Source organism: Thunnus thynnus, chromosome 14 (assembly GCF_963924715.1).
Source record: "Thunnus thynnus chromosome 14, fThuThy2.1, whole genome shotgun sequence".
In the NCBI taxonomy this organism is placed as follows: Eukaryota; Metazoa; Chordata; class Actinopteri; order Scombriformes; family Scombridae; genus Thunnus; species Thunnus thynnus.
The window spans coordinates 2,238,630-2,261,837 of record NC_089530.1 but is presented as its reverse complement, the minus strand read 5'-3'; the positions used below and the strand labels follow the sequence as shown (position 1 = coordinate 2,261,837).

General features: G+C 38.8%; 1 protein-coding gene across 3 annotated transcripts; it reads right to left on the bottom strand.

Moving 5' to 3' along the window:
• Window positions 1-169: 169 nt before the first annotated feature.
• eno4 (enolase 4) lies at window positions 170-15,003 on the bottom strand. 3 transcript variants are annotated; one of them, XM_067609299.1, is made up of 13 exons: window positions 14,786-15,003; window positions 12,938-13,066; window positions 10,252-10,424; window positions 8,639-8,778; window positions 6,910-7,079; window positions 6,640-6,795; window positions 6,357-6,425; window positions 5,615-5,779; window positions 5,340-5,465; window positions 3,941-4,115; window positions 2,616-2,677; window positions 1,679-1,796; window positions 170-1,119 (listed from the first exon to the last, which is right to left on the bottom strand). In XM_067609299.1, exons 1-13 carry the CDS (start codon window positions 14,951-14,953, stop codon window positions 1,040-1,042), a joined length of 1,731 nt encoding a protein of 576 aa, XP_067465400.1. In that variant the 5' UTR covers window positions 14,954-15,003; the 3' UTR covers window positions 170-1,039. The 3 variants fall into 3 exon arrangements, with proteins under 3 accessions (XP_067465400.1, XP_067465401.1, XP_067465402.1); XM_067609300.1 differs by having other exon boundaries at window positions 6,667-6,795; window positions 14,786-15,002; XM_067609301.1 differs by lacking the exon at window positions 14,786-15,003 and having other exon boundaries at window positions 10,252-10,450; window positions 12,938-13,018.
• Window positions 15,004-23,208: the final 8,205 nt, after the last annotated feature.

Here is a 23,208-nt window from a genome sequence, read left to right as displayed (position 1 = left end):
GTCAGTTCTCATTTAAGCCAGAATGAATGATTGGCCATTCCTTTTAGAGCTGTGGATATTAAAATCATCTGAGTGAGAGATTGAGTTCCTCATGGTAAACTATATAAGATAACATACACTGAGATCATTAACAGAATAGGAAAGAAGAAAACACACATTTCTGCTACACTTCTTTTTTTAAACTTTTTTTATTTGAAGTAGACAAGTGTAATCTGCAATTATAAATAAAATACCACTGACATGCAAACTTTGACAAAGGATCCCACGTAGACAAAGCTTTGTTTTAAGGGTTTGCGAGTGAAAGAAGAACCACTGATCTAGATGCTGTTTCTGAGGATTTTTCAAGATGGCTGACACAGCGTTGCTGTGCAAATAAAAGTGTTTTTCTCTACCTCCATCTACAAATATGAATCTGAAAGCTGAATATTTGTCTTTTTTGGCAAGAAATTTTCTCACCAAGAAATACAAAGTTACTGATAAAAAACAAAACAAAACATGAAGTAAACATGAGTGATCAGGTGAAAATGGATCGCTCACTGTTTATACTGTGTGAATACTGAGAGCTTACGTGTTGCTGTTCAGTGCTTTCAGCAGCTGTGTTATGGCTCATGAGTGCTGTTATTTTTTTCGAGATGATTGTGACCTGAAAGCAGACCTGTGTTTGTTTAAGGACGTCTAGTGCACAGCACCTGATAATATGGCTTCTATATACCTGAAGTGGCGACGAGAGGTTTGCAGGTTTTACAAACTGCTTTATTGAAGGTCGTGTTTAACCACTTAGCCTCTCTATGAATAGCTTCATATTGATTTTTCCCTCCGATTTTTAAATCAAACGGAACGTTAGCTCTAAATTAATGCACTCTCTGTATAATCAACTCGGTTGGTTTAAGAAGAGAAATCCTGACCTGAAAGTAAGTGATAACAGCGGAATTGAATCATGACAGTAAAATAGGATGTGGTGCCGCTGACACACATTTGAAGTCTTGTTGAAATCAATAATATTTTCTTCATACAAACAGAAGATGTGAGCTGTGTTTGTTCAGGCTGTACACCCTGCAGCAGGGGATTGCTCCTGTGGTTCTTCAGGGAACAGTGGAGGGGGGTGCTTCTCCTTGGAGACTGTGGACGAGACAAAATCATGAAATAAAGTGAAAGGACAAAAGCTGGACGGCAGACGCCCTCTGATAACTGGACTGAAATGATGTTTCTGCTGCTGCAGCTGAAGCACACTGAGCCTTTTATTGGGCTTCAGCTCGCAGTATCAACACAGAAATACAATACTGATAAACATCTTACGTCAACTTTTTATGATGGAATAGATCTCACAAACATGTGCTCATCTCTCATTAGCCCTCCAGTGTCCCTGCCCCCTTTTTGGAAAATGATGGATGGGAAAGTATTTGTCCCTGTGTGTAATTAGGCAGCCAATTAACAGATCCAAGGTAAGGGTTTTCATTCTTCCACTCACACACACACAAATACACACTTGTATGATTCCTCACACACAGTTTCCTTTCACATCCAACCCACAGAGAAAGAGAGAGATGTGTTCTCAAGCTCAGGCATTACTACCACTCTCTCTCTCTCTCTCTGCTTTGTCTGGCCTCCTCTTTCTCTGTCCTGCTAAAAAAAAAAAAAAAAAAAAAAAAAGAACAAGGGAGGAGTATAAAAAACATACCCAGCATTCCCTGTTGGGCCAGTTCTTCCTCTATAGAAATCAGCTGGTTGTATTTAGTCATCCTCTCAGCACCACTCAGACCTCCCAGTTTGACATAGTCCAGGCCCAGGCCTACAGCCTGAGGGAGGAGAAGGAGAGAAGCACACACACACAAAGTGCTTCTAAGAAAAGGTGTGTGATGCCACCAAGGGGAGAGCCACAGAGACGAGGACAGTCTGAGTTTCTGTTGTATTTAGTCAGTGGATGGAAGTGAAGGCAGATAGAAGCAAACAGTGAGGTGAGTCTCTAGGCCGGCCTAGAGGTAGAGGAGTGATAGTAACCTGAGTCAAGTGGAGGTGAAGGCAGCTAAAAGCTACATTTGGATTGCAAAGTTTCTGGCCCCTGTAGTGTTATGGGTATGTAGTAAGTTACATTGCTGGTGAGTAACTAATCTAAAGAATGATTAGTTACTATCACTTCCTTCATTCATACAGTGTCCCAGAGCCCACACTGATATACTGAGCTGTAACAACCTTGTGTATGTGTATGTAAATGTAGTGGCTGGATCCTGGTTGAACACTTTAGTGTTAACTCAGTCAAACAGAGGAGAGCTAAATGAAAACGACCTTGGACTGTCAATTTGAGGAGCTTTCAGTTATTTGATTCTGAGTGGAGATTTTCATTTCACTTCAATGCTGCTGAACGCTTAATTACTGTTGATGCCATTTGGTACGTTGTGGAGAAAGCATACAAACTTTTCATGATATCACTACACTATCAGTGATAACACAATCCTGGGCCTGGAGGTAAAACAGTGGGTGGATGGTTTGTCACTCTCAGAGCACACAACACATCATCACTGCAAATGGCTGCTGCTTTGGAAGCGTTTCCTACTCTGAGAGAAAGAATGCTGAACAAACACGACGTGAGCAGACAAATGTCCTGAAGCAAGGCTCACCATATCTGACAGGGACTCATCACCGCAGGGCTCATTGCATGTTGTTCCTATTAACACTGCACCTGTAGAAACACACACACACACACACACACACACACACACACACACACACACCATTAGCAGTGACAGTGATCCACCACAGAAGCAACATGTCACAGATGGAAAAAAAAGTGGGATTTTAATATTAATAACATGAACATACTGAGATAGCATTAGTTCAAGCTGAGCTCTAAAGTCAGACTTGCATTAGCTGTTTAGCTGACAGCTGACTAGTAACATCCAATCATATTCATGCAGGAGTACAGCCCAGCTATTATAGCCTGACCCGTCATAGAGTATCACTGCTCATTCTGTCATTCCACCACCTCCTCCTTATAGACAGTATATTTAATATATTAGTGGTATTGTTAAACTAACTGAGGATGAATCTTCATGTATGTGTTTATAATGGTGGGATGAGCTCTCTCAGCAGAACAGAGCCCTTTCTTGCAAATCTAACTGTAAAACCCTTTGTTATATGGTAACAATGGTCAGTTGGCGTGAGTTTGGCAGGGTCATGACTGAGTATTGGGACAGAAATAAAGCAAATCTTCCAGCAACGTGCAGCTGAATCAGGTGCTTCTCAGATCAAGGACAACAAACTTCAGAGGGAAATGTGCAAGGGTTGTTTGACAGAAACAAAGCATTTAGGAATATTTTGATGAAAATATGAGTGTTTGGAATATACTAAGCTGTATGACTGGACAGATACACACTCATAACACTGAATGTTAGGAAATGAAATAATATTGAAATAATATTGCCCAAAAAAGCCACAAGCCTGAAGTATACTATTATTATTATAATGGAGATATTAGATTATGTGTTGTTTCTGTAGAATATATGAAGGCCTTCTACCTGCTGTACATGCAGCTCAGGTTGTCAACAGCTGGATTTCACTCTCGTCAATGTGTTCAAACTATTGAAACAACTCACTGCTACAACATGCGTTTGAGTTTAGTGGAGTGTCTCCTCCCTGAACTAATGTGCACAGGTGTAAAACACATCTCCATCTGATGTGATGACCTGTGCCAGAACCTCACAGTGTGTGGTCATATACTGCTTTCCTTTAAAAGTAAAACTACTACAAGGCTCCATCCACAAAAGGAGCATCTAAAGCCAGTTACATGCAGTATATTACTGACTACACTATATTTTACATTCATTTAAGTTTAGGCCTGTGACATCCTCAGCCTAATGGATGCAACTGAGTCTGAGATCAAATCATTCTTTTCTGTCTTTTCCCTCTGGCATCATTTTCTCTCCATCACCACAGTGGATGTTACCTTGTTGCTCTGATGTGATGCGGATCAGGTCACTGACTGTTGTCTCATTCATGTGTTTTAGGATGTGACCTCTGACTCCAGGTAGGGGTGGAGCCTGTGGCTTGTAGGTGATGTCAGAGAGCAGCGAACATGAGTCTCCAATCACATTGCTCAGCTTCTCCCACTGGTTTGTGTCCTTACACATTGTACAAACACACACACACACAGGGTCAAGACACACATTTGAGGAGGAACATAGCGTATAAATGATCATACATACAGTACATATAAACACATACATACATAGCTCACAGTACACATAGAAGAGTACACACAGACCCAAAGATAGTCATTACACAAGATCTGCTGGTGACATAACATGTGGTCAGATGTGGTGTTAGATACCAGCTGATCAGAGTAAACCAGGGCTGAACTCAAAAGGAGGATGAGCAAGTCCCCATCTGTAGCTATGGTAACGATGCCCTGAAGCTAACCTGTCACATGTCAGGGTAACTTGATCTCAACTCCTGGTTGGAGGCTATAGTTCAGGTTTCAGATGTCAGTATGCTGATGTTACAACCTCACCATAATTTAATACAGTTTGACTACAGTTTTGACAACTGACCTAATAATTGAGATGAATTGTTGTGTGTGTTGGTTCTCAGGCCAGTGACAACTCTATTGGTAATGAGCACTGAGAGCCTCCAGATCATCTGTGCACAAATGCATGTTTTAACTAAAGGATAAGAATTATGTGTGTATCAAAGCCTGATATCTTATTCCTCTGTGCTGTACACCTCCTATGTTGTCCAAAAACTATTAAAAACATGTAAATGAGACACATTGCTGCATGTGACATGCTCCTTCATCACCATGAACACACACTGTAGTTTATTTTGACTCAATCACACACACACTGTCCTGCTGCCAGAAATACTCACTATATACTATATATATATATATATATATATATATATATATATATATAGTATATATAGTATATATATATATATACTATATATACTATATATACTATATATATATATATATATATATATATATATATATATATATATATATATATATATATATATATATGCATATACTCACTAGAGCCCCAAATGTAGATTCATCCCCAGTCAAAATAGTCCCCAACAAATGCACTATTTCCTCCTGTTTGAGTCATGTTTGCTAAAAACTACAGTGACCAGCTGTTTCAGAAAATTACTGAGCCTGAGGCAGAAACATGTTGTTGTGACAGATTTGTTAAAAATCAGGAAAGAATAGAATAACATCAATGACCTTGTTATCACAATTCTTCTTACCTCTCTGCTTGACACTTTTCTCCATTATACTGTAGGTTATTCATATACATAAACTTGGAAATGATGCAACGAGAATGATTGTGTTTTGAACGTACCTCTCTCCTAAATGGATCGATTAAGGCGACCACTGCTGGGTATTTGCTGATGAGGGCTTGATACATGTCCACTAGTTCATCGGGAGACTTTAAAACTCCTGTTGCAATTTCATACTTTCCTTTAGACTGACGGAGAAAGAAGAGGAAAACAAATTTAGTTGTGTTCACTGCTCGTTGTTTCTATCAGCTGTGCCTATATATCTCCAGCTGTATGCATATAGAGTTGATTTACACAAGGACTCCCAACACCTTGGCTCACATGAAGCTAGACTTACATAGTCCATTAACTCAGGGGCAGCACAGTTTAACGCCAGATGGATCTCTGTTCCCAGTGCCAGTCCAAGGTTACTGCAGGCTTCAGTGATCAGATCCAGAGGCTGCTCGGGTCGCTCGTAGCTCACAGCCGGAGCTCCGCGGTCACACAGAACGGCCTGAGCGGCCTTGGAGCAAAGACACAATTCACCATGTCAACAACATCTGTATGTATTGTGCTTTTACGCATTCATCTGTACATTAACCTACAATGTTCTTTACATCTCTCCTCTTTGGACACATCCATTGAAAAGTAGTTTAGCTGAAGCTGCATGTGAATGACAGCGGATGAGTATTTATTCATAAGTTTTGAATGAGACAGTTTGCATTGCAAGGTTATTAGAAGACGAGTGTGCTCCGCTCACCCTCTTCACTGTTCATGTTCTGAATGCTAGGGGTCACTGAACAATGTAGGAGATAACTCTGTGTGTACAGTACAAATGCTGCATGAAGAAAAAGGTAAATAGGAGTACGGAATGCTTTAATAATCATTTCAACATACCAACAGGCGTGCATACCTGGGTTATTTTGAAGATTAGCCATGAAAATCAAATAGAAATCTCCTTTTTTGTATGTATCTTTTAGGAAAGCTCAGTAACAGAAGAAGCTTTGAATCCTGCTTCAATCTTTTACATTCTGCGCTCTCATAAAGTCTGTCAAAACTCCTTCCTATTCTTACAGTGAATAAATAGAAATGTCCCTCACCCCAGATTTTGTTGAAGTATTCATTATTCTCATCATCTCCTTCTGTAACTCAAGGGTCATTGTGATGATCTGTTGAAGAAGTTCACAGTTCAGTGCGTTTCATAAATGCTCTAGTGAAAATTTAATATAGTCTAACTGAGGTGCCTTACCAATAATATACCACATCAGAGCAACAACAAAGAAAGTAAAGGAAGTTGCACAGAGAACGTTAACTTTTAGTCTATTCCAACTGCTTACTCGAAAAGCAAGTGGGCCAAAGACAGACCACACATGTAACAATTACACAGAGAGCGGCTGAAGAGTGGAGTACTTGTTTGATTCGTTGTCCAACTTTAGGGATGAGGATGACTTCCTCCAGTAAGCTGAGTTTTCCTGGAGAAGTCTTCCCACAGCTCAGCAAAGTTACCAAGGAGAGGGGGATGTGAAACCGTGTTGGAGCCTGAATAAAATCGTTAAAGACATCCTCACATTTTGCAGCAGCTGTAGTGTTTGTGTGAATATATGAGTTTGTGTGTGTGTGTGTGTGTGTGTGTGTGTGTGTGTGTGGTGTAACCTCTTGGTTCTGCAGAGCTGCTATGTACTTGTAGAGAGGTATGCCCTGTATCTGTGCCCCGGTTTTGGCTAGAGCCAGAGACACTGAGCCAATGGCCAAGCTTCCGAGCAGCACTGGTTCTGCTGGTTCTGGTGGATGAAATGGCTTCTCTGCAGTGTTGCTCTTTTTGCCTGTAGGAAAAAAAAAAAAAGAGAGAGCGTTATGAACTAGAGCGCTGACATTCATGTGACAAAAGTGGGCTTTCAGGTGATGCCCTTTAATGGAGCAACGTACAATGAGCACAGAAAATAAGATTTACTGAATCTTGAAAAAAGGAAAATAAAGCACAGTAGTATAATATAGATGCGTAGTAACCTTAAAACCCTACAAGAATAGTGTATGTACTGTTCATTATGAGCACCTCCTATGTGCAAGATGTCACGTGCAAAAAACGACATAAAATGTGCTCTATATACACCATGCATAAATATTGATTGAAGAGAAAGGAAACTGCAATGAATTGTTAAATACAAAAATTGCACTCGAGGAATGGAATCCTCAGTGTTGGCAGCATGAAATACAGTCAGTGCACTTGAGTGTGACAGTGTTATAATCCGAAGACAGCAGAGCACAGGGTTAAAAGAAAGAGAGACTGATATGTAAAAAGATCTAAAGAACAATCTGAAATGAGATCTGCATGTGTCGATGTCATTTCAGGGGTCTCTTGGTGTATGTACTTGTATAAAGGACTAGATTTGTGCACTAAACTGAACATTATAACACCTGAGACACTGAATCAAAAAGCCATACTTTTCACTTACTGTGCATAATGAGTGGAACGCTGCCTGCTAATGACTGGAGAGTTGTCTAATAATGAGGGGAAAGCTGCCTAATAACATTGCTCCTAAAATAAAGGCTCTCTGAGCCTGTTGTGGTCATGCATATGTATGTGAATTATATCTCACTTTCAGTGTTCCACCGCATGTAATTAATTTGTTGGCAGGGTCATGCAAATCAAGAGTGTACTCACTAACTCTCTGCTAACACTTTGTAACACTTCCAAGACTGGTGAACAGTTTAGTTTGTATTACACCTTGAAGGATGAGCATAGTGTTTTACATTCTTATTACAACTTTAGGTACAGTATGTCTATCCTGATAAGTATCATCTGTGTAGAACTTACTCCTCCACTGTTGTCCAAAAAAAACTGAAAACAGATTTGTTTAGACTAGATTTTTGATCTCTGGAGAGTAGCTCCACGTGAACTTTCTTTGCTACTTTGACAAGATGAGAGGAGCTACAGCCGCCATGTCACACAATGCAATGGTTTGGCATTTTTATATGTTAGTCAACAATAGAGCTCTATGGCACAGAGGCAGAAACAATGTACTTTTAAACCATGTTTGAGCTCCACAATGTCATTATTGATCCTCTAACTTTAATTAGCTCCTCTGAGTTTGCATTGCAGGTGCATTTTCATCCATAACAGAGGTAAATATTACCTCTGTTATAATATTCTACTGAGGAGGCAGAGGAATATGAACTGAGTATACAAATCCTACATTTTACCAACAAGTGATCATAATAGAAACATTATTAATAGAGTCAATTTTCTCCATTGGAGAGCTGTAGTGAAAAGAACACAAGCTCCTGCTTGGTTCAGTATTTGGTTGCTGGTGGAAGAGTTTAGAACTTCTGACATTGATATTTACATTAGACAGTACTGTTGCATGATTAATCACTATCATACCTTTATCAACACCCTTCTTGTCTTTAGTCTGTGCAGGTGGTGGAGAAGGAAGAACCACGTCAGACTCAGGTGAACGACTCTCGTCTCTCTCTCTGTTCCGGAGGTTTTTCTCCTCCAGGTAGCAGGCCATGAAGAAATCGCTGCACAGTTACAGAACACAAAATTACATTTTTCATGAAAACAATAAGCTGTAAAGATGGCTGAATTGTTACCAAGGCTCTTCATGGGCAAAAACGCAGTAAGAGACCAAGTGTGTAGGTACGGATTAACCTCAAGAACCCATTTATTTACATTGTCCTGCCAGCCATACACATAATGGTACTAAAATTCAAGTCTTTCAATATCATAAACATCTAGGAATTTCATTAGATATCAGTATTAAAAATGAAATGTGCTTCATTGTGCTGCTCGTTCCACTTTAAAACAACTTAATGCAGTTTACCACTGTGCCCTGCCTTTACATCAGACTCATCACTGTGTACTACATGAAAAAGCAGCAACAAGAAGAAAGCTACACATTAAGACATTTCATGCACAAATGCAACAGATTCCTATTTCTAGCTAAAAGCCTAAATCTGGATAACTGCACTTTTGAATCTAGACTAGACTGCTGTAGACATCATGTGGGTGTCAATTTAGTCCTGCTCACTCCTGCTTAAAGATGTAAGGATAACATACACTATTTATGCTATGTCTAAGATAATATGTGATACATTTATTATACCTGATATATTTCCACTGTTTGTGGTTCCAAATTTGAATCCATTACAAGATAGGCAGTGTAATATGATTATGACATTTCCCTCCCGACCCCCGAGCCATACTGATGCATAGTCACTCATTAATCTTCTCCAATGGGTCATGAGACATAATGCAAAAGCAACCAATCAGAGGAGCTCAGTGCATCATGATGATATGATAGGCTTTGACAATAGGCAAACAAGTATAAAGCATTAACCTCTGCATGACCCCGTTCCAGGAGGTCAACACTCATGTGACCTCATTGTATTCTAATGCACAAATATGGAACTACTTACTTATCTATGAATGTTTGTTTATCCTGTCATCTATCATTTGGAAGATCATATTCCAGATTAATCACAGAAATCACTTGAGAGCAGTAGACTTCATCAATTTCTCATTCCCAACATTTTTTATTATGCATTTATAAACAAGTCAAGTATTTCCAATGAGATAGTTAGTGATGTGACAGTGGGCTGTTCAGGAAGTTTCATCATGGAACCAGGGAATTACTCTTCTGCAGTGCTTAATCAGTAAGCGGCCCCATGAACAGATGCAATGAATATGAAATTTGACCGTTTTTTATGAAAATGACAAATTGCAGATATTTGGTGTCTTACAGAATTTATTCTTGTGAGGATGTAAAAGCTTCTCCAGCAGCGCTTCCAACAAAAGACACCAAAACTTTTCTGCCCTCAATAAAAAATGGTTTTACAACTATTTGTGGAAGAATATGAAATGTATGATAATAACAACTATTACTAAAAACAGCACAAAATGGATCCATGGAGTATTCAGAGGCGGATGAGCAATCAGAGCCTTTTTTCATTTCAGTATCCCTCCACAGAAACCTAAAAAACATTGAACCATACCTGAGGATAAGGTCGACTTTTGATTGGTCACAGGGGTTTTGGTCCTTCAGAAGATTGTTCAAAGGTTGGTTGATCCACTGGACAGCAGTCATCACATGGTCACCTCTTTCCTTACTCTGAAGTGAAGTCTCCTTGGGCCCGAAGTGGCTGGAGATGGAAGCTGATGACATGCTCTGAACAGCAAGAGAGGGAAGAACTCCTTCAAAAGGGCAACAACAACCGTTACAGTTGTTATGAATGACATGGTTACCTCCACACAAATACACACACTTATGCTCCAGAAATGGACCACTACAGTTTTAATAGAGTGCATGTTTGTGTCGTGGCATATTATTTTGCATTTTTGCACATACTCTGCCAAAATAAACCGGCAGCCCGTACTGTGATGAGCTGAATCACTTCTGCTGCTGCTGTACTACTGACACAGTCACCTCCACCTGACATGCAGCTAGCAGTATGGTTGGAGGGGGGGGGGGACATGAGTTAATATCTCCTCATCTCTCTCCATGCACATTATCCCCCCCCCCCCGCCCCCCACTAGCACTGCTTTTTCCTGTCACTACACATTACTGTTACTGCTGGAGGCTGACAAACAACCCCTCCAAGCACAGTTGTGTACATCTTACAGGATAAACAAGCCACCAGGACAACAAAAAGATTTTTACGACCAACCTAACCATATCTGTTTCCATTTGTATGCACCCCCAGATCTTCCTCTTTTATTGAATATCATGGAACTAAACACACTAAAGTTCTGCCCAACAGAACTTAAAAACTGATTATCTCAAAACTTCTTTTAGTTACACTCAGATAAATCAAGTTATTATCATGAGCCCGGACTCTTCACTCTAATTTGCTCACACTTCAGTTTCTCCTCTTCCAACATTAAGCATCGCTGCAGAAACCTCTCAACTTTGACCGTTGTCCTGTCTTGCTCTTGTTATTTTGAAGCATTTCATCTATAAAGCACTTGAAAACTATAATCCACTTTTATTGCTTCTCAATTAGATTACTGCACCTGTCCTGACCTTTCTGAGTCAATAGATGCTGAATGATGCTGCAAGATGACTCATAAGATCCAATAAGAAAATACATAACCTCAATTTTAGCATCTCTACATTGGTTGCGTGTACATTTTAGAGTGGATTTTAAGATTTCTGACCTGCTAACCATATATGAATCATGCCTTAGAATCTCTGGTAGGTCTTTGTTAGTGTTCTCAGGTTGAGGCTAAAGCAGGACAGGATCTGGGCCTGTATTTATCAAACCGCTAATAAAAAGTGAGTCAAATTTGACCTTTTGAAAAGTCCTTCACTTTTACTCCTACTCACAAACTTAAATATAAAAACTCTTTATCAAACTTATTTTGACTTAATAAAGTTAAGTTGACAAAGTTAAATGTGAGAGAGCTGCAGAGATCCTGGTTGACTGCAGTACAGAAACAGAGCCCAACACGCCTGACTGGACTATATATCATTGGTCATGATGAATAATCTGTTGGCAGAAGTAGCACAATTAATAGAGTAGTTTTAGTCTATTTGTATTTGAACATTTAATAAGATGTTGCACCACTTTTTCTTTTTTTAATACACATTTATCAAACAAACAGCATTGATTTGATTTGCAATCACTTTCTACACATCTTCATCGTCTGCACTTGTCAGTGTGGTACTAAATTCTCCTTATTATATGATATCTGATTTCTGTCTCGCAGCAGAATTTTATTTCCATTTCAGCCAATTTCCAATTATTCCATCCCTATTTATATATTTATTTGTTATAAATATATTAAATGGTGTTCGTTTATAATGTTAAATGATTTCACGGCGATAAATCTCTTTCTATGTCTGATTGGCTGTAGCATAGCATGTGATCAATCCTGTGATCACTTCAGAGCTGCTCCTGAAAGTTACTTTTACACCTGGTTGTAATTAGGAGTTCCTATTAGTCCCCTATTGCACACACTCTGCTGGGAACTTTTCAACTGTAAAGTTGCTACTTTTGAACATTCTCATGTGTAATTCTTGTGGGTTAAAATCAGAAAAACTCACCACATTGTTATTATTATTTCATAATTGCCTTTTCTTAAATGTTTTATCTTGTTTGCTGAATGTTGATCTTATTTATTCATATTTGAATATACTATGCAGTGCACATGCTTATTATCATATATATCTTTGTCTCTGAGAAGCTGGCCCTCTCCTCCTGACAATGACATTGTAGCACTAAGTAATACTGTTCAGTAAAAGCGTCGATGCATGTCTATTGGCTAGGCTCTAGGTGTGTGCCCTCAGTGACCTCAGTGTCACATCTCATTTTCCTGGCCTTTGTGATACTGTAAGAACTGAAATGGCAGGGGTCAAAGGTCATGGTCTGTTTTCTGATTGCTACCTTCTTTGCTTGCTTCTTGCCTCCAGCTGCCTCTTCACATCAGAGCCGCCTGCATGTTTAAAGAGGCCCCTCACTGTCTCCTCAAACCATCACTAATGAATCACATCTCCTTTGTTAAAGCTTTATTTGTTCCGTCTGTACGCTGAATGCATACACTGAACTGAATATCTGAATCTGCCAGATGATTGTCAGCCACATCCCAAGCAATTTAACAACAATTACACATTATATACTGTATAATATGATACATACTGTTGATGTATTAGCATATTGTTGATTCTGAAATGAGTTTTACCTGTTCCTTATTGCAGATAATGCAGAAGACCTCAGCCTCAACGGTTAGTTGTCCTTTTGCATCATAGACCTCCCTCCCCTTCACTCTGCTGATCCTTGGTGGTACAGAGAGCTTTGTAAAGTAATTTGCCTAAAGTTTCAAAAAAAAAAAAAAAAAAAGGGTCAATTTTCTTGATTTCTTAATTGAAGTTGTGTGATTCTTTCAGCCTTTGGGCCAGAGTGTCATCATTAAAGGCTGGTTTCACAGCTCATGGCCTTGATTAGCAAGAAGCTAACGACAGCAATCTGCAGAGTACTTCAGATCCATCACATGCAGATGTATTTGAAACTGCTGTTCATACAAACATTTACTATATTAATATATATTCAGCTCAAATACCTCTTACATTCAGGGACAATGTAGAAATTTTTGTTTTTTTGTTGTTGTTTTTTACATAATATATGTCTGTTTTAAATTTATATCTACTTGTAACTGCAATTGTCTATTGACAAACAATATTTTTCATTCATTTTGAAGGATAAGACATATTGAACCTTGGTGAGTGACCAGAACACAGTAGGATTATGTATATTATGATGAATAGAAACATAAATAAACTGAATAAATACAAGACTAACATCTACTTTATTCTCCTCACTGCCTAGAAATCAATTTATAAGAGTGCATATAAACATCCACCCCACCTAAATATTACAAGTGGAAAATAGAAGCCGAGAAATAGTGATCATTTTCACTGAAGAAACACTGAGTACATAACTTCACAATAATTAAGTTGTTAAAAGTATCACATGAAAACAAAGCTCCTGAAAACTTCTGTCCCATGTTACAGTAAGAAACCAAGTGAAATCTACTGAAAGCCACTATAGCCACTAAGTACTGAGGTTTCCATGACAACTACTACAATACCCCCTAAGCACTGTGAGCTTCCACTGGTGCGTCACAGTTGAAGCCAACAACCCAAAACTAAGTTTGGAAAAGTCAATTTCCTTCCTCAGTGGTGACAAAAGAATGTTACATGAGCTGAAAATCATAAAAGATTTTTTCCCACACTAATATTATCTGTCATATAAAACGGATAAAACACTACAAGCCACATTCACCCATTCACACACACAGTCATACACTGATGGCAGAGGCTGCCATGCAAGGTGCCAACCATTAATATGCTCTTTATTTTACATGGATACAAATCAAGACAAGAAGAGAACTAAACTAAACTTTTAGCTGTTGTCATAACTTTATCACATTTCTGCCATTGTTATTGGACTAAAGTTTGTGATATCTTCTTGGCAGCAGACATTCTGACAAATCCTACCAGGAACACTACAGGTGGAACTAACGACTCTAATGAAGGGAACGTTTACTTAGGTTATAGTTACAAGACCAGTCACCATGTATGCTGTGAAAAAGGTCTATTTTACATGGACTTTTGGACACATGAATTAAACGCCTCAGTTGTGTTTACTCAGGCTGTGTCTCCTTCTCTTCTCTTTCCTCACTTTCTTTCCTTGCTTCCTCTAACGTAGCCTCTTAACTGAAGAAGTGTGTGTGAGGAGAGATAACGGCGTGCTATTTAATTAGGCTAGTGAAATTAGCTGGTAGTAGCCTATTTATGACGTTAAGCTAAAGTGGAGTAGAGCATTTAACCATGCTAGGAAATGATAGAGAATTACACTTTGTTGTAGAACTAGTTCCCCATTTTGTTTTGCTGTTAAAAAATGCTTAGTTGGCACCTAATTAACCTAATTATCTTAACACAGCAGGTGTTAACCGTTGTTGTCAACTGTAGAAAATTAGCATTAGCATAACGCCAGCTATGACAGCAGTGAAGTAACGCTGAACTCATACCAGGTAACCGTGAAGGTCTTCGGGCTTATGGAAGAAGAGCTCGTTCAGAGCTCTCTCTATCTCCTCGGGCACTCTGTTCACCCGGTAAAACTCGGCAGCTGCGTTTTTAATCTCGTAGAAGTCATGTTCCTCTTGAGAAAGACGGCTGATGAACCCCTGATAAGACATCGTCCAGGTGTCGTCACTGTCCCTGCAGGCTATGTGTTGTCTGTTACCATGGAAACGAGCAGTTCAGGTGACAGCAGGAGCCCGGGAAATCAGTGACTTCTTTTCTTCCCTTTGTGATCTTTGCCATCAAATGCATACGTAAAAACAACCATAAAGCCTCTATCCATGCCATTTAATATCCATCACCCTGCCATGTCCTGTATGTAACCAAGTGCTTTGTGAATCACCTCAAAAATGTATTTAATTAGTGGGAATCAGTAGGAATTTGAACTGACTGTCCCATATTAACAGCTAAACAGTACTTAATGACAAAACTCCATGTTGATTAGTGAGACTACATGAGCCATGTATGAGTCAAAATAGGCTGTATATTTTAATTCTCCTGAAACTATAAAGTTTGATGTAACAACATGAAAACTTCCTGAGGTTGTGAAAAGTTTGGGACCTAAAATGAGTTCAAGGTCACAAAAGCTTGAGGAGAAACCCTAGTTCAACATTAAAAATAGGAAATGATTGAACATTAGTTGTTGATGAGAATACTAGCTAGCTGATTGGTTGAAAGGAAAACTGTCTAACTATCTAATAACCCCCAGTTATCATTATGTAGCATTACACCATACACATGTTGGGTTTTTTTGTACAATTTATATATTCCTTACAATTTCTACAAATCACAGTTTACTGCTGCCCATTTTGTAAAGTATACAGTATGTACGTGCTGTAGTTTCCAGGCAGCTGCTGAATCTGTTCATTTCAGTAATGAAACTCAACTTGCAAAATCCATCACAGTGAACATCATGTCTGCTTTCTCTTTATCAGTTACATTATCCATGTATGGAAACTGCATTTAAAATTGACTGCTTGAGATAATAACAGTACAATAATGCAACAGACACAGTGTGATGGGTTACTTAATTCAAGAAAGTTCCATGTTTCTGACAGCTGGTTTTTTTATGGTGAACTCTGCTAAAACTAGTGGCTGCCTGGAACACAGTCAAAAACAAAAAACGGTATACAGGGAGGAGAAAAAGAGAGAAACACGCTCATTCTAATGAGATGGAAACATTGATTAATGACTAAAAACATTGCTAAAGCTCTCTCATCCCTCCACTTGACGCTTTGGAAAATAGTCAATAGAGATGTAAAGCAATGTGATGTGCAGTAAATAGGTTTAAATGTGCCAAAATGCTGGCATGGTCCTGGGCTGTAGAACCTCTACTTCAATGGACCACCGTTAGAGGAGATTTGTGATGCAAAATGCAAAGCTTCTTTAGCCAAAGGGTCACCAGATAAAAACTTTGGAAGTTTATTTTCTCCCATCAAATAATGATAAAATGTTTTAAGATGAATGACATTTATGAAACAAAACTGTGAAGTGAATATGCTGTTCTCTACTGTCTGCTGATGACACTAATCTGTGTATCACAAGCAGTGCTGAGGATGCCAAGAAGCCAGAGGATGGAGGTCTGCCCCACCACACTCTTTAAAAAAAAAAAAGAATGACTCTTGGCAAACCAAGCAGAGCTCTCCTGTGCAAGGTTAAACGCAACAAACAAGAATGTAACTTGTTATGTAAACTTACTGGGAAAAAAACAGGAATTATACTGAAACTGTGTGGAAACAGTGTATGAACTGTATGTATGTAATTGCACGTCTGTATATGTATATGAATAAGTATATACATGTATATATCTGTGATATATCAACCCAGTCTCACATCAACATGTGTAATAGCTACATTGGTCCACAGCACAAAACACATTAGTTTCATAATAAGGGCTCTAAAATTGTGAGATGCCTACATTTTTTTGGCCTATTCTTTACTGTCGGCCTGTGTCACATGACTGTCAAGTTTGTGTCTGTGAAAACAAACAAAATGGCTGCCACTGCTTTTATTCTCAGTGGAAAATCCAATATTTGAATCATTGTCTTTGTGTTGTGTAGTTATCTGAGCTCTTCTGTTATTTGTGTTAATGTATGCAACTGTTTGATGATGTTTTTTTAATCTCAGAATTCTGACTTTAATCTTAGAACTCAATTAAATTTTTCACATGTCCCTAATCCTCTTCTGTATAGAGCCCTTATTGTCAAACTAACACATTTTGCACTGTGGACCAATGTAGCCATTGAACATTTTGCTGGGAGACTAGTTTGATATGTCCATGTATGCTTATAAATGTCTGACACACATAGTGAAGGATAGATTCACATTTTGTTTGCACATTAGAAAGTTATTGGGTGTTGTCATCATTCCTCCTGTTTATATTGGCTGTGAGAGATCCCTTCCTAAAGCAATGTAATGGTTAATTGATTGATTGACTGATTGATTGATTGATCGATTGGCTTTAAAAAGAGGTCTCTTCAGTACCAGTATGGACAGGAGCAACAATACAGTAACCAATAGAACTCTTAATATTCATACATAGACTTGAATGGAAACTGAGAAGCTATCCTTTAATCCTTAAAAATAACTTTTTAACTTGAATAAAAGACATTCACTTCAGATAGATGTGTGTGGGAAAGATTAAGAAGTGTTTTACATTCTTTTTGGATGATGCTATGTAACACGGTTAGTCCAAATCTGTCATACACTCCTTTATTTTGCTTTGCACTGTGTTTGTTTAAATGTACATTAAAGAACTGATCACAAAAAACACGATTTAAAAAAAAGAATATTGTGACAAATTCAACCAATAAATGATATCTAAATAAATTGTGCATCTCTTGCTTTACATGTAGATTTACAGCGTCCAGCTGACCTAGCAGGCCAGTATGTCACTGTCCCAATGTGAAGGAGCTTTCCCCAGAGAACAGATGTTATGATGATATAAAACACATGATATGTTCTTTAGACTGTATTTGATTCATTACGGCTCAAAAGTTCATATTATTTCTAAGGTTGTTAAACTTAAAATAATTCATTTTAATAGACATCTTTACTGTCCTGCGATTGTGTCTCCAGCAGCCTGAGAAGTCATTTGATAGGCTGCGTCAGATTCATACAGCTTCAGGAACACAAGTATTGGCTATTGATCGTCCACGGACAAGACTCCACTTTTCACACTTCCAGAAACTCACCGTGCTATTATTTACAAGGCCTGTCAAGTTATTACGAGGCTGTGAAATGGACCGCAAGGCCATAAGCCCGGTAACTGTCAACAAAAATACAAAAGAACAAATGGAAAAAGACGTAGCCTACACAAGGCGGACGAGAACACAAAGCTCTTACTTTGTTTGTTTGTTTGTTTGTTTTGGGGTTTTTTGTAATTAACGGGGTTTACCACAGGAGCTCAAACTTTGAAAGTGCTGACACTAGGATACTACTAATAATACAAATATCAATACTAATACTACTAATAATAGCCTAATAGTAATAATTCCAAACCATACAAAAAAATGCGAGGCGAAGCAAGCAGAATGATCGGGTTGATGATTTTCATTCCTAACTGGTGCTGTGAAATTCACCAGCTGAACCCTTGAACTGTCTGTGACCTTAATCACCCACGGGAGGCCGTTACACTCCCACAATGAACTCTTGACTTCCAAATCCTGTTGGGGAGATAATGGACAATTCTCTCTCACACTAACACCTAGGCTATTTAAGTCACAAACACCAGCGGCAGCAGGAATGAGAGAATGCCATCGGCATCGGGATTTTATGATCCCATGCCGACTTCACTGGGTTCATGCAAAAATGTTATTTTATTTTATTTTTTTCAGAAAATACCAGCATGTTCATGCATTAAACTTATATTTAGAAATGTTAACACCTTTTGATTTACAAAGGTAGGTTTGCTAGTCTACACAATTTAGCCTGAGATCAGTCTTGATGAGCTGATGAGGTTTATGATGCTTTTTTTTTTTTTTTTTTTTTTTTTTTTTTAAATAATCAGGTGGATTTATGATGGTCCCAATGAGCATAAAGTCACACTGATGGGACAGTCAGGACAGTTGCAGGCTCTGATGTGTTTGTATGTTAGTGAAGCAGCGTGTTTGCAGCAGCGACCAGACGAGAGATTTCCAGCAACATAAGCGCAGAGCAGCCCGGATCAGCCCCCCATAAATAACAAGGATCAGTGAGTCAAGGGCTCCTTCATGAAGACAGAATAAGGTTTATGGTTGAACTCTGCAGGTTGTAAACTGAACAACACACCTGTCGCTGCCTCTGACAGCCTACCTTGCATGGCTCCTTTAAAAAATCCTCCGATTTTATCCTTCAAATTTAGTCTTTTTAAATGAATAATAATAATAAACTTGATTCATGGCACTTTTCAAAAACACAGCTCAAGTGCTTTACAACAAGACAACATGAAACAACTTAAAAACACAATAAATAAAACTAGTCAGAACCATAACATGTAAATCAATCAATAAAAAGCTCTTTTTAGAGCTGATGGCCTGAGCTGTGACCTGGCAGCACAGGAGTCTGCATCTTGGAACAAGGAGAAGGGAGGCATGAGGATCCCAGAGAGCAAGGAGGGGACATAAGGCGCTAAAAGATTAGGAATAGAACTTAGTGCTTCAGGGATTTAAAAGTAATCAATAAGATTTTGTAATCGATTCGATAAGCAACGGTACCAATGCAGGGTGGAATTAAATATGGTCTTTTTTTTTTAGGAAGGAAAGTTTTAAAGCAGCTGTAAAGAGGATGAAGATTTCTTGCAGATGGCAAAGAAAAGGAAGTTAATAATAGTGTTCTGTAAAGTGATGGGATTGATCATTTCTATCCCTAATTCTAGTAGAATATTTTCTATAAATCAATAGAATCCCTATTATAGTCCTGACAGAAATATTACTTTAAAAAAATAACGAAAGACATACATAATATTATGAAATTATTGAAATAATAATTACAGCCAAAGATAAGTAGGCTACGTTTTAGTGTAGTCTGCTGTTTTTAAATGACACGTTTTAATTATTGCACCATGTGGATAAATATTTTTTAGTCATATTCTCTAATTAATCCAATGTTTTTAAGTTTTAGGCGCGTGCGCTTTTGCCAACGTGTCTCTTGTTATTATTATTCACTAATTAAGATCAAACGTTATCTTTTCATATGCAGTCACACGTCACGTCATTCAGATGATCATGTGAAAAATATTTCAGTTTCTAAAAAATGATACAAATTGTAGACTAGAGAAAACAAATCAAATGGAGCGTACGAAAAACATCACTACATTATAGCGTTTTATATTTTCACTAGCTTATTATAATAGCAGTCAAATAACAGAGCTGCATAAAATAAATTCTTTTTTTAATATTATTTGTTTTTTTATGTTTCTAAAATTTGCAGGCCTAACAGGCTGGCTGTAATTCTTGTTGCTGTCCATGGCTACAGCCTAATGATAGCAATGCTAATAAATAAATAAACATCCTGTAACGTCTTCATAATCCACTACATGATTTTTTTTTTCGGTTTCCTCCACGTAGCTTAATAGACCGTACTTCATTTCAAGGCCCCGGGGCCTCTGGAGGCTCCTCCGGCAGCTGCAGGGGTCACCCCGGGGTCACTGAGGGGGTCGCGTTGCTCCAGGACAAGCGGTCGGTCGAGCGGGCTGGGACACCGGCGACCGAGCGCGTCCGCATGGCTCGGATCCAGCCTGCGCCTCGGCAGTGACACAAATGGTATCTGCCACACAGGGAGATGAGCGTTATACAGAGAACGTCTTTATCCTCATGGCTCTGGCACCGTGCAGACGTTCACGGCCATGTTTGATGTCACCACACATTATTACTTCTCATCAAAAGCTACCCGTCCACAGCGGGGCATCACTTCCTGTACACACACCATTTACTCCCAAACATTAAACATCTGCTCCTAGTAACACCATCATACATTTATATGATGCAAAGATGTTGATTAATAAGAAACTCTTTATGAGAAATTATTAGATATAAAACATCAGATTAACAGCATCTATTTGCATTTTATATCAAATTTAAAGATAGATTTTTTTAGATTAAAACACACGCTCTTATCTAATTAATGAGCATCATAATACATCTACCTCCTTTTGCTTGATTGACCTAACAACTATCTAAAATACAACTAAAATCAACATTTAGTCTGACATACACAAGACATGATAAGTGAGATAAATGATAGAAAAAATTTGCTGTAGATTTTATCCATTCGAGTTATTTTATCATGATATCCTTTAAATGTTAATGATTGAACATGTAATCTCATGCTTTGCAGCCACATTACCATTAGGTTAGGTCAGGTCACACTCTGGAAGTTACTGCCGCCACCACCTGGATGCAGAGGAGAAGAACCGTCCCTTTGTTATCTGAATCTCCTGTCTGTTGGCTAAATCATCTTCATAAACTCTTCCTTTTTTTTTTTACTGTAACCCTGCAACACAAAAAAATCACACTGAAAATACAACAGTTAGAACAAAATAAGTGGCTATTGGAGAGCCAAATTCCCATGAATCCTAGATGATACAGGCCTTACCTACCAGAGCGGGACTAGCAGGCCTGGAGCAACAGTTACAGCAGAAGCCTTTGGCAACATATTAAAAGATGGTAAAAACCAATTCAGGCCTGTCAGAGAAACATTTTTAAGATGCTAAATCCTCAAAAGGCACAGCTTTCATCCAAAGAAGCCGAACCGCAGCCTCCTCCTGGACACTCTCCTCTCACATCTGAGGCTATAATAGGGCCATCATTCCTTTCTTTTTGTTTTTTTCCTCCAGAGGATGGTAGGCTACAACAGCAGGGTGCCTAAAAAAAAAACTGCAGCAGCTGCCAAGAAAATGATTCATGCGTGATGACCAGTTTGGTCTAAGTGACACAAATGGCATATGAAATTGGGCTGTATGAAAAGTGTCTATAGTTTGTCACAGTAAGGGGAACTCTGAATGTCTTTTTTAAAACGCTGGTGCCCATTGTAGGGGTCCACTAGGGGTTCTTGACAGGGTTCCAGGGGTCCTCAAAGGGGCCTCATAGGTCCCCTGACAAAATAACGAACAGTTTGATTTCACTTTTTTTTATTTCCAAGAACTTTTAACAGGGGATGGAAGTTTTGCTCCAAGGTTTCTTAGAAAGACGGAACCTAGCTTGTTTCTTTTAAAGATAAAAGTACAAAAGAAATGATAAATATTCACACATTCACTGCTCTGTGCAATCTTGTGGAAAGGAATATGTAACACACAAAATCTTATCATCGTGGCTCACTGGCTTAATATTTATATATATAATGACTAAACATGAAGTTGTGTTTAAAGGAACATGTCTGCACAGTGGTTCTCTTCACCTCCTCCTCTGCCAGTCATCTGTTGCTGTTTGTCCATTCACACAGTCCGTTCAAGCCTCATAGACAACTCATCCCACCGCAGTGAATGTAATGGTGTCTGTTTATGTCAACATGCACAGCTCATTCAAATGAATTCCCGTTTTAATTGTGGAAGCAGTGACGTTAAACAGCTTGCGCAGGGTCTCCACAGGTCACATGAATAAAAGTAGCCTCCGGCCTAATTAGCGCATCTTTTTTCTCCAGTCTAAAAAGCAGGAGACGCATCCAGCTCTCCGCATGGTCGCCACCTCTAATTGTGTCTAATTAAAATCCCCTAGTCATGTTTTCAAACTTGACCAGGTGTGCTTTGAATGGGAGCATTGGTGGGCTTTAAAGTCTGGTTTCAGACTAGTATCTGGAGAAGAATCGCTTCTGACGCTGGAACAGAGACAGCTGAGGTGAAGCTGAAAACTTCTGGGTGTTACTGAATACTGACATGTGTGTGTGTGTGTGTGTGTGTGTGTGTATGTGTGTGGTCCAGGTATTCCTCAAGTTGTGTGGATTTAAATCTGTAAACATGGTCATGTTGTGGGGACTCGAAGTCCCCTTAAAGTAAATCATGAATTTTAGGGCGAAGACTTGATGTAAGGTTAGGGTTAGGGTTGGGGTTAGGACTGTCTCCACACCCTAGGTCTCCAGGAAATTAATGTAAGTCAATGTAATGTCCCCTGAAGTGATGAAAACACGACTCTGTGTGTGTGTGTGTGTGTGTGTGTGTGTGTGTGTGTGTGGTCTGGTTTGTGCTTCTAGACATACACTATTATACAAACTGGTTTATAATAAAAGACATACTGTGGCTCTGAATCAGTCACCATAACTTAACCAGTGATTTGCTGGTGAATAAAAGGAGGATAAACACCTGGTGTGTATACCTGTTTTAAGTGTTGTGATAATGCATTTTTCAGACCATCCAGCGCTTTATTTAGCTGAAGAAATTTTCTCTGCATATAAAAGAACA